Source organism: Glycine soja, chromosome 1, assembly GCF_004193775.1.
Source record: "Glycine soja cultivar W05 chromosome 1, ASM419377v2, whole genome shotgun sequence".
In the NCBI taxonomy this organism is placed as follows: domain Eukaryota; kingdom Viridiplantae; phylum Streptophyta; class Magnoliopsida; order Fabales; family Fabaceae; genus Glycine; species Glycine soja.
Window position 1 is genome coordinate 28,130,188 of NC_041002.1, and position 11,945 is coordinate 28,142,132.

Below are 11,945 nucleotides of genomic sequence, written 5' to 3' on the forward strand. Positions count from 1 at the left end.
GAACCGGTCTATTGAGGACCAAGCGTCCGCACTCCTATAGCAGAGTTGACGTCAAAGGTTGACACGTGTCTCAAAGTGTCATGTTGGATGCCACGTCTATTTTGTCTGTCCTGGACAATACACATGTATTATTATTATAAGCTAAAGGCACAATAATATTTAAAATTGTTGCAAAGATAATTATGAGTTTAGATGTTTTTTTTTTTAATTTTCATAATTTGGTATGTTAAGCTTATTTAAATTTAAATAGCAATATTTAAGAAGAATAGAGGAACAAAATATGATATAATTTTTATGATTAAGGAAGTAAGGAGTATTAGATAAAAAAATATTTAAAGCTTTTAATTTTTTTTTTACATTTTAAACCTTTTTATCTAATTTTTTTAGATTATTATAATTGAGTATTTGGCCACCTTACGACACGAGCTGACGATAGTCCTGCACCACTTGTGTCTGCATTTCAAAAGGCATCCCTTTCTTTTAAGAGGATTCGTGACATGCGAAGTCTTGGTAAGGTTCTTTGCTTTGCATCGAATTAAACCACATGCTCTATTGCTTGTGTGGGTCCATACCAATTCCTTCAAGTTTCATTCTTGCTAACATACTCCCTAGACGGGATACATAACACGTTAGCTACAATATTGCATGCGTCGATACACACAACACTTAGTATCCATTGTTTACGACTAGGACTACTCGGGTATCTAATCTCATTCACTCCCCTAACTATCGTCTCTCAATGTCAGTGTCAATCAACATAGTACTTTATTGTTGGTGTTCTTTTTTATATCTATGCATTTCACTGTCCCACTGGAAATTCCCTTTGCCTTTATCGTACTTCAACTTGGTAGTTTCCACCATCTATCTAGGGTAAGTTCTATTAGCCTATTAGGTAGGGATATATTTAATTGAAAGTCTTCAAATAATTCAATAGTAAGAAATAATTTAATTAGGCCTAATTGCATATTTTACCCCAACTTTTTAATGATTGGAGAATTTTATTATCAAAAAATTAATTTGATGCATTTTACCTCAATTTTAAAGAAATTTGTGAATTTTATCCTCTATCATTTTACTCATAATATAATTACACTTTTTAGTCCCATTTTTTTTTTATTTTTTTGACTAATTTTGCACCCAACTTTTAATTGTTTTTTAGAAAATTTTACTTCTAGTTTTTTTTATAAAAAATTTTGGCAAATTTTACTCTCAACGTTTGTGCTTATTAATAAATAAATGAAAGAAAGTATAATTCACAAGTTTTTTAAAAGTTGGGGGTAAAATACATTAAATTAATTTGTTGGGGGTAAAATTCACAAAAATTAAAAAATTAGGAGAAATATATAATATATACAACTATATTCAATACTTGAAAGGAAAATTTTATCACCGATAATAACATTGTGAGTCTCAAATAGATTTGCCTCCAATGGAAATGTTTGGAAAACTCTTTTAAGAATTTTCAATTAAATCTCTATATTTGATGAAATTCTAACATATGTTTGAAAATGGTGAATGAAGAAAGGAATTAGGAGAGAGAAGGTATCTAATGTAACCGAGCAAACGTGGGAACTCGGCATTGTGGAAGTGAGGATCTCCAAAAAAAAACCTACCCTTTCTTTTGACCACTCTCTATCTCTAAAGCCTCACTCTTGACGAGTTTTTACTCTTTTGCTACCACGCTTTCTCTCACTACACTCTCACTCTCTCTCTCTTTCCAAATCACCCTTGCTTTCTTCCTTTCCCTTTCTATCCCTTCTTCTCAGATACACACACCACTGCGGAAGCACCAAAATAAGAATAAGAAACCCTAATTGCACACTCTTCAGGTGCGTGTCTCACTCTCTTTTTCTTTACCCAACTAAGTCCACTCCCCCCCCTCTCGTACGGGGGTTGGTTTTGTTATGCGCGATGATGACGTGGATCTGCTTGTTCTGTTGCAGGGAAAATTGAGGAAGAAAATTTCGATTTCTTTCCTCTTTTATTTGGTTTTTGTTTTTGTTTCTGTTTCGAGAAAACTTTGATTTTGAGGAATTAAGGGTTGGGATTTATGTCCTTCAATCAATCAAAGTCCGATAAGAGCGACGCTGTGTACCGAAAATCCGGGCGATCCGGCAGCTTCAATCAGCAGCGCGGTCCCTTCGGCGGTGCGTACGGTAAGGGCGGCGGCGGCGGTGCCGGACCTTCTCCGTCGCTCTCCTCTAGCCGGAGGTGAGTTTTAAGGGTTTGCTAATTCATATTTTTTCCGTCTTTTTCTTTCATTTTTGTTGAACTATTGCGTGTTTTTATGAATAGTAGGGGGATATGGGGTTGTGATTTTTATTTGAGCTTTTTTTCTTGTGTGGTATTGGTTTGTGTTGTTTTCAGTGTGGGGTGGTGTGGATTTTGAAACTTGGTTTGTTTCGTGGTGACCTAGGGTTATATGATTTGCGTGTTTTTTTAGCGATTCTTATTGATTCTTATTGTTGCTTGTGTTAGTTTTAACAAGAAGTCTAATAATAATGCACAAGGTGGGCAATCTAGGGTAAACCCTACTCCGGTGAATTCGACCGAGTCTAATAGTACTTATGCAGCCCGGACTGTACCAAACGGTTCCTATGTACAGCCGCAGATTCATGGTAAGCTTGATGAAGATGTATCATATATGTGTTTTTAAAAATTGGTTTTTGAGTGCGTGGTTATGTTGTTGAGTGGAATTATTTGCATTCCATTTTGCAATGGAAGAATGAGCAGATTTTATGTATGTGTTTGACTGTTTTGGTAAAATGTGATAGTCTTTTATGGACACCATTCACCTATTTGTGCTGTACAATATAGGAGGATCGGATGCACCAATTACAAATGCAACTGCCAAGTCATCTGAACTGTTGGCTGCACAGAGGAGCTCCAGAGCTGTTCCAAAAGCTCCTACTTCTCAACCTCCCTCCATGAGTCCTGATCCAGCAGCTCCTACAACCCCTGCTAAGGGTATGTCACTCTTCTAGGTTTTTAATGCTGTCCATAAAGTGCAGAATAAGTTCTATCATTTCTGAATTGTAGTTTGGGGTCATAGTGAAGTGACATGTTATGAAATAACTTTTTATCCATTACAGCTGACCTGTGAGATTGATCTGTATGTTGTTTTATGCCCCAGCAGATGCATCTAAGGCATTCCCTTTCCAGTTTGGATCTATTAGTCCTGGCTTTATGAATGGGATGGCAGTAAGTTTCTTAGCTGCTAATTTCTTACCATCCACCTGAAGTTAATTTTTGTGCATTACATAATGCCTGGAATTATATGGGGGTTAATCATGTTTTGTTATTACATGCAGATTCCTGCTCGCACAAGCTCTGCTCCTCCTAATATAGATGAACAGAGGCGTGATCAAGTATGCAGATTATTCTCTGCTCCTTCCTCCTTGTTATATGTACACCAATATAGATATAGATTTACTGTCACTGCCTAATAGGTTAGAAGGAAAGATGGTGTAATTGGTGATCACTGATTTCAACTCCTCTATTGTCTTGGAAAGTTCATTAGGATTCCTTTTACAAAAAATAGAATCTGACAACGGGTCATCGGGTGCTTTTATGTTTTTGTACTCAGTCTAGAAGTTGTTTTCTTCACTTGTTTACATACTAATTCCAGTATTTGTTTGGTGTCTAATTTCAAACTTGCAGGCTCGACATGATTCTCTTAGACCTGTACCCTCAATGCCAACACCTCCTGTTCCAAAGCAGCATCTGGTGAAGAAGGATACAGGTGTTGCTGACCAATCTAATGCTGGGGAGATTCATACTGGGATTAGGGCAAAAAAGGATACTCAAATGTCACCATTACCCCCAGCAAGCCAGATGCAGAAGCCTTCTGTCATTTCTTTATCTGGAATGTCAATGCCTATGCCATATCACCACCAGTCACAGGCATCTGTACACTTTGGTGGTCCTAATCCACAGATTCAGTCATCGGCACCTCTTCAGATGCCATTACCAATGCCTTTACCGATTGGAAGTGGAGCACAAGTGCAACAACAGGTTTTTGTTCCAAGCCTTCAACCTCATCCTATCCATCCTCAGGGAATCATGCATCAGGGCCAAAGCATGGGTTTCACTCCTCAAATTGGCCCTCAGTTGACCCATCAGTTAGGCAACATGGCTATTGGAATTAGCCCACAATATCCACCACAGCAAGGAGGAAAATTTGCTGCTCGTAAAACTACTCCTGTCAAGATAACTCACCCTGAGACACATGAAGAGCTAAGACTTGATAAAAGGACAGATGCATATTCAGATGGTGGGTCATCTGGTTCAAGGCATCATTCTGGCATGCCTTCTCAATCTCAGCCTGCCCAGCAATTTGCTGCTTCCCATCCTATTAATTACTATCCATCCAGTTCTTACAGTACCAATTCTCTCTTTTATCCAACTACCAGTTCTCTTCCATTAACAAGTAGCCAGATAACTCCTAACTCTCAGCCATCCAGATTTAATTATGCAGTGAACCATGGTCCACAAAATGCAAGTTTTATAAATTCATCATCTCATAGTTCTCTGCCTGTCAATAAAGCTGGCACTTCTATTCCTGGCAATGCTGAATCTCCTAATCCAGAAATTTTCCAGGATGTACATAATACAATCTTGTCTGCTCCTTCAGGAGTAACTTCTGTGTCTATTAAGCCAACTGGTGGATCTGGTGTTGTTGTGGACTCATCATTTTCCAATTCCAGTACTCAAAAGAGTGGATCTTCTAGTTCTTCATTAACATCTAGTGATGCTTTCGAAACAACTGAAATCACTTCACAACAGTCTAAGGTGTCCAGTGATTCATCAGTTTTGAGTTCATTACCAAGTTTATCTGCTGCATCTACCATGAAGCCTACATCAGCTTCCTTGTTACTTCCTGCATCTGCTGTGAGTGAAGATTCCATTTCAGTTCTGCCTAATAATGAAGGCGGAAAGAAGGAATCTCTTAGTAGGTCAAATTCTTTGAAGGATAACCAGAAGAAAATACAGAAGAAAGGCCAATCACAGCATCAGGTACTTAAGTTAATATTTGTTAAACCATGTTTTTCCAAATTTGATTTTGGCTTGCTTCAATTACTGTGAAAATTTTTCTACTATTTTTTCTCACAGGTTGCTGTGCAATCTCCTTCTGTGGTTAATGTGCCTTTCCAAGCTGTTGACGGTGATATCCCTGATGAAGTTTCTGAAACTGTAGGAACTAAAACAAACCATTCTGCGGCAATTACCAGTGAAGATCTCTCCGCTGCTGCTTCAGACACGTTATCAGCTACCATTGAGAGCCTAACTTGTGCTGTTGAAATGAAAACTAATGATTCTACACAAGTTTCTGCTTGTGCTTCAGCTGAAGGACCTGTTACACAAGTGATGGATAATTTGAACAATCATAAGATTGCTGAGCTAGATGAATTGTCACACCAGGATAAACCCTTACAGCCAAATATTTTGGAAATGGGTGGTAAAACAGAAAATTTGTCTCTTCAAGGAAGTAAACAAAGTGTTAGTGATGGTGGAACAGAATTAAAACAACCTAAGAAAGGTACTGTGAAGTTAAGCACTGAGTTTGTAACCTTGAAAACCAAAGAATCTACCAGTTGTAGTGCAGAATGTGACACAACGGCTGATAATAACGGCATGTCTGTCTCTACCAAATTGGATTCCAAAGATGTTTGTTTAAATAGAAATGATAGTGTAGTTAGTAATGAAGCGGTTTCTTCAAATTCTGGCACATCAGATCAGCAGTCTGCTGATCTCCTAGAAGCAACTTCAAAACAGTGCAAGGATGATAGTGCAGAGAATGCTGGCAGTGTTTCAGTGTCTCTTCCAGCATCAGGTACCAAGGACAGACCAATTTCAGAGTCTAGTAAGGTGAAACCTACATCAAAGGGGAAAAAGAAACGAAAAGAGATTCTTCAGAAGGCCGATGCTGCTGGGTCAACATCTGATCTTTATAATGCATATAAGGGACCTGAGGAAAAGAAAGAAACTATTATAAGTTCAGAGAAAACAGAAAGTGGTTCTACTTCTGGAAATTTAGAGCGGTTGCCAACTGATACTGCTCAGCCAGATGCTGTAGCAAATGAGCAATCTAAGCAGAGTAAAGCTGAACTTGATGATTGGGAGGATGCTGCTGACATGTCTACACCTAAACTAGAAGTTTCAGATGAAACTGAACAGGTTAGTGATGGAAGTGCAATTACTGCCAAAAAGTACTCTCGAGATTTCCTTTTGAAATTTGCAGAGCAGTGCACTGATCTTCCTGAAGGGTTTGAAATCACAGCAGACATAGATGAGGCCTTGATGAGTGTTAATGTTAGTTCCCATGTAATTGAACGTGATTCTCATTCTACTGGAAGAATTATTGATAGGTCAGGTGGGATGTCTCGTCGTGGGAGTGGTGTTATTGAGGAAGACAAATGGAGTAAAGTTTCTAATGCATTTCATTCTGGTATGCGTTTGGATGGTGTAGGAGGTAATGCCGGATTTCGACCTGGTCAAGGAGGCAATTTTGGTGTTTTAAGGAATCCACGCACACAGACACCTCTGCAGTATGCTGGAGGGATTCTTTCTGGTCCAATGCAATCCATGGTAAATCAGGGAGGAATGCAAAGAAATAGCCCTGATGGAGAAAGGTGGCAGCGTGCTACTAGCTTCCAGCAGAGGGGTTTAATTCCATCTCCTTCTACTCCTCAAACTCCTTTACAGATGATGCACAAAGCTGAGAAGAAGTATGAGGTGGGTAAAGTGACAGATGAGGAACAGGCAAAGCAGAGGCAATTGAAGGGTATATTAAACAAGTTAACTCCTCAGAATTTTGAGAAACTTTTTGATCAGGTTAGAGCAGTTAATATTGACAATGTTGTCACTCTCAATGGTGTCATCTCACAAATCTTTGAGAAGGCCTTGATGGAGCCTACCTTCTGTGAAATGTATGCCAATTTCTGTTTTCATCTAGCAGCTGCGTTACCTGATCTCAGTCAAGACAATGAAAAGATAACTTTTAAGAGATTATTGTTAAACAAGTGCCAGGAAGAATTTGAGAGGGGTGAAAGAGAGCAAGAAGAAGCTAATAAGGTTGATGAGGGTGAGGTCAAGCTGTCTAATGGGGAAAGAGAAGAGAAACGTACCAAGGCAAGAAGACGTATGTTGGGTAATATCAGATTGATTGGAGAACTATATAAGAAGAAAATGTTGACAGAAAGGATAATGCATGAATGCATCAAGAAGTTATTGGGTCAGTATCAGGATCCGGATGAAGAAGATATTGAAGCTTTGTGCAAGCTGATGAGTACTATTGGGGAGATGATTGACCATCCCAAAGCCAAGGAACATATGGATGCGTATTTTGAAATGATGAGATCATTATCAAACAACATGAATTTATCTTCTAGGGTGAGGTTCATGTTGAAGGATGTCATTGATTTGAGAAAGAATAAATGGCAACAAAGAAGAAAAGTTGAAGGTCCAAAGAAGATTGAGGAGGTGCACAGAGATGCTTCTCAAGAGAGGCTGGCCCAAGCTAGTAGGCTGGGTCGTGGTCCAGGCAACAATCCACCTAGAAGAATCCCTATGGATTTTGGTCCAAGAGGGTCATCTATGTTATCTCCCAATGCTCAGATGGGTGGACTGCGTGGATTGCCTACTCAAGTTCGCGGGTATGGTTCTCAGGATGCTCGCATGGAAGACAGGCAAACTTATGAGGCTAGGACATTGTCAGTTCCCTTGCCTCAGAGACCTTTAGGTGATGAATCCATAACCTTGGGACCACAGGGTGGCCTTGCCAGAGGAATGTCCATTAGAGGTCCACCTGCAGTTTCAAGTTCAACTGGTCTTAATGGTTATAATAATTTGTCGGAGCGCACTTCATACAGCTCTAGGGAGGACCCTGCATCAAGATATACTCCAGATAGATTTGCTGGTTCGACTGCTTATGATCAATCTAGTGTTCAAGATCGTAATATGAATTATGGCAACAGGGACTTAAGAAATGCAAATAGGATTCTTGATAAACCTGTTGTAACTTCACCTGCCAGAGCACAAGGGACAGCAGCCTCCCAGAATATTTCTGCAGAGCGACTGCAGGACATGTCCATGGCAGCAATCAGAGAATACTATAGGTACTGCTTTCTCTTCATGATGTTTTTATCTCCTTTGTTTCAGCTTGTTAGGCCAATTGTGCTTTTTTTTTTTCCAGAAACATGATTTATAGTTTCGTATGTATCAATTTTTTTAACCCCCCTAATTTACTGAATTTCTCCAAATTCTTTGTTGGCAAATTCTTTATTTGTTCTCACTTAAAAACACCCGTTTCACTAGGATATTACTATGAGGTAAAGGATTTTATTCTGTTGGTTCATATTGTGTCTTGTATTGTTCTGTTTCAATAAATGTATTGCTTTCAAAGCATATTACATTACTGATCCTAAAAGGGCTAGAATTGTGATATTTATATATTTGTAAACAATGAAATGATATGCTGGAGTTCAACGTACAGGATGCTGGAGTTCAAAGCATTAGTAAATGTGAAGGAAATATGTATATAGTATGGATGTGATGTGTATACACCCATTTTTAATAGCTATATAAACATAAACATAAATTTACAATTGGATGAGATGGGTATAAATTAACATTTGAAGTAAGTAATGTATTCTAGTTGAGAAAAAGAGGGCCTAACATGTATGAGAGGTAATCTTGTTTGTTGAATTTTATGTCATCTCATTTTCTTTGTTTAGGGTAGGTTTGGTTGAGTGGAAGAGAATGGAAAGGAAATGAATAGAGAAGCAATATTTGAATTAAAGTAGAGAGAAAGAGGTGTGGGACCCACGCTAAATAGTGAAAATTTCTCCTGAATACATCTCCTCTTCTTAGCAACCAAACCACCCCTTAGATCTGTCATAGTTGATTTAGCTGCTTATTTTCTTCCTCAAGCTCAAGTTCCTTAAAGCTGTCTTTCCTGTATACATTAGTTTGTTTTTGTTTGGACTTTTGCTAGGCCTATGGGTGTGTGGGATGTGTTGCTTTTTGAATTTTCTATCATACTGTTTCACTCAATCCTTACTTTTATGATTGTATGTGATTACTTTTTTTATGGTTGCAGACATTCAGTATGTGTTTAACTGGCTTCTGTTTACTGTTTTATGAAAATGTTCTGATCATTTGATTTGTTTCTCACTGTTTGGCCTGATTATTTTTTCTAACTCTATAATTTGATATAAAAAATGGCATGTGAAGATCTTAACATCCCTTCATTACTTTATTTCCACATGGTGCAACGTGAAGACCAAACCATGGGGTTTACTTTTCATTCCTAAAACTAAATAATCTTTTTATGGTTTTGAACCATGGCTTTTATGATTGTACATGATTACTTTTTTTTATGGCTGCAGACTTGCAGTGTGTTTAACACGGGAATCTGTTTCCTGTTTTAGGAAAATTTCTGATTATTATATTTATTTCTCACTGTTTGGCCTGGTTATTTTTCCCAACCCTATGATTTGATAAAAAATGGCATGTTAATATCTTAACATCCCTTCATTACTTTTTTAGTTTTTTATCCACATGGTGCATAGTGATGGCCAAACCATGGAATTTTCTTTTGTTTCTCCCTTCTTTTATTTCTATTCCTTAGAGGATTCAAACTGCATTTGTTGCTATTGCTTCAATCACTTTAAATTGTTATTTTGCTGCAACATCTGGTAAATGTTGAAAATGTTTCATGATATAGTTATTAGAATTTTATTGAAATTGTTATTCAAACCTGGGATTTAATGTTTAAGCTTGTAAGCATGGTTATTAGAATCTTATGATTCATAATTTGAATCCTAGGATTTAGTCATCTATCGATCTGTATCACAAGATGAATTTCAAATGCTGTATATTACAATACATGAATGAATCTGTGCGATTTTGTGTTAGGCTGTATGGTTGAGGGATCCATTTCTTTGTTGTTTGTTTGGGCCGTATGGGTATAATTTTCTTATGAAGGGTTTCATGGGCTATTGTCTGTTGCTGGTTGTTGGATCCCATGGTTAATCCTTATTTTTATCATTCTTTAGGATTTAAATAGCTGTTAACCTTTGGTGAACACATCTTTGTATGTTTGGATTCGGTACTCCTGTTCCAATCATAATATATCTTTTATTTGGCTGATAAAAAAATCTGTGCGATTTTGTCTTATGAATCACACGATTCAGTGATCTGTTGTTTTTTCTTCTTTGTTTTTTACTTAACCCAATTCTCATAGAAAAGCTGTTAAATGAAAAGAAATTGATGGAACATATCTGAACTTATCCTATTTGATTATTCACTACTTTATTTATCACCCACATATGCAATGCTTGCACTCTATTTGGCTATTCCATTGCTTCATTCCATTAGTCTAAAATAAAGGCTACAGATTTAGATATAACTAATAATTTGTTTATATAGAACTTATGGTTAAGTTATTTTATTTATTTCTATTTTAAATTTTTACATTGAACACTACATATCAATTATATGATATATTTGAAGTAATTTTTAATTGTTTTGAGTCTTACAATTCGATACAAATTATGTTTCATGATTAAAAAATTAGCTTGGCAATTCACGATTTGAATCTCTGTTTGATAACCTTGCTTTTTAAGTAGTCACAAAGAAACTTGATTTCTAATTTTTGTAGTGCTACGATGATGATATTTTTTCAAGTTATTTTGTCTTGTTACATATTTTTCTGACAGTTGCTATTCAATCCAGTGCTAGAGATGTGAATGAAGTTGTTCTATGCATCAAAGATCTGAACTACCCAGGCTTTCATCCTTCCATGGTTTCTCTCTGGGTCACAGACTCGTTTGAGAGAAAGGACACCGAGAGAAATCTTTTGGCCCAACTGCTTGTCAAGCTTGTGAAATCTCAGGATGGACCATTGGGTCAAGCCCAGCTCATCAAAGGGTGAGATTTATTTGATAGTATGATGAAAAATTGCAAGAATCTATTATTCCGAAAATTAAAAATATAAATTGTTACTTGTCCCTTTTTTCTTGGCTAGGTTTGAATCTGTTCTCAGCACTTTGGAAGATGCGGTTAATGATGCCCCCAAAGCACCAGAGTTTCTTGGCCGCATTTTTGCCAAAGCTATAACAGAGCATGTAGTCTCTTTGAAAGAGATTGGGCGGTTAATACATGAGGGTGGAGAGGAACCGGGGAGCCTCTTAGAAGCTGGACTTGCAGCTGATGTTCTTGGAAGCACCTTGGAGGTAATAAAAATGGAGAAGGGTGATGCTGTTTTGAGTGAGATCTGCACGAGCTCCAACTTGCGGTTGGAGACCTTCCGGCCGCTGGAACCTCTTACATCAAGGAAGTTAGAGAAATTTATTTTAGGGGGATAGAGAAGATGCTCATAGCGGAAAATATTTATTTATGTCTAGTGCTAATAGGGGATACTCAAATTTGCAGAAATGGTTTTCTCCATGGGGGGTGGGTGGGGGAGATTTTTATGTACGGATTTCTGTCTAAAATATTTTTTCTGCCACTGCAATTATAAAAGGTTCAGTTAAAGCGTCTGAAAATTTTAGGCTGAGTTATATATATCATGTCTGTCATGAGGGGGTTTACTTTTTCAGCAGTTTTGTATTATTCAAACTGTCCATGAAAATATACTGGCAATGTGTATAGGCTCCTCTAGTTTAGTAAAAAAATGTGTTGTAAATGGGACATGTAGGGTGGGTTTGATTTAATGAATGAAATAGGTGTGAAAGTAAACTTAGATGAAAAGAAATGAAATATTTAAATTAAAGGAGATTGTAGAGGTGTGAGATTTACACCAATTTTTGAAACTTTTATTTCACCGTAATCCATCATAATGTTACATACTAAATTGTTTTAAAATATACTAGTTGACGATGAAATTTTTGTAAGTGTTTATTCACTAGTTTTCAGCGAAGGGAGTGTGTATGAGTAGCTCT

At 37.3% G+C, this 11,945-nt stretch overlaps 1 protein-coding gene across 2 annotated transcripts; it reads left to right on the forward strand.

Moving 5' to 3' along the window:
- Positions 1–1,587: 1,587 nt before the first annotated feature.
- On the forward strand, positions 1,588–11,694 carry LOC114414392 (eukaryotic translation initiation factor 4G-like). Of its 2 annotated transcripts, none has more exons than XM_028378645.1 (10): positions 1,588–1,829; positions 1,944–2,211; positions 2,479–2,618; positions 2,818–2,967; positions 3,134–3,201; positions 3,312–3,368; positions 3,661–5,016; positions 5,113–8,117; positions 10,738–10,932; positions 11,030–11,694. In XM_028378645.1, exons 2-10 carry the CDS (start codon positions 2,051–2,053, stop codon positions 11,367–11,369), a joined length of 5,472 nt encoding a protein of 1,823 aa, XP_028234446.1. In that variant the 5' UTR covers positions 1,588–1,829; positions 1,944–2,050; the 3' UTR covers positions 11,370–11,694. The 2 variants fall into 2 exon arrangements, with proteins under 2 accessions (XP_028234446.1, XP_028234455.1); XM_028378654.1 differs by having other exon boundaries at positions 3,137–3,201.
- The last annotated feature ends 251 nt before the right edge of the window (positions 11,695–11,945 follow it).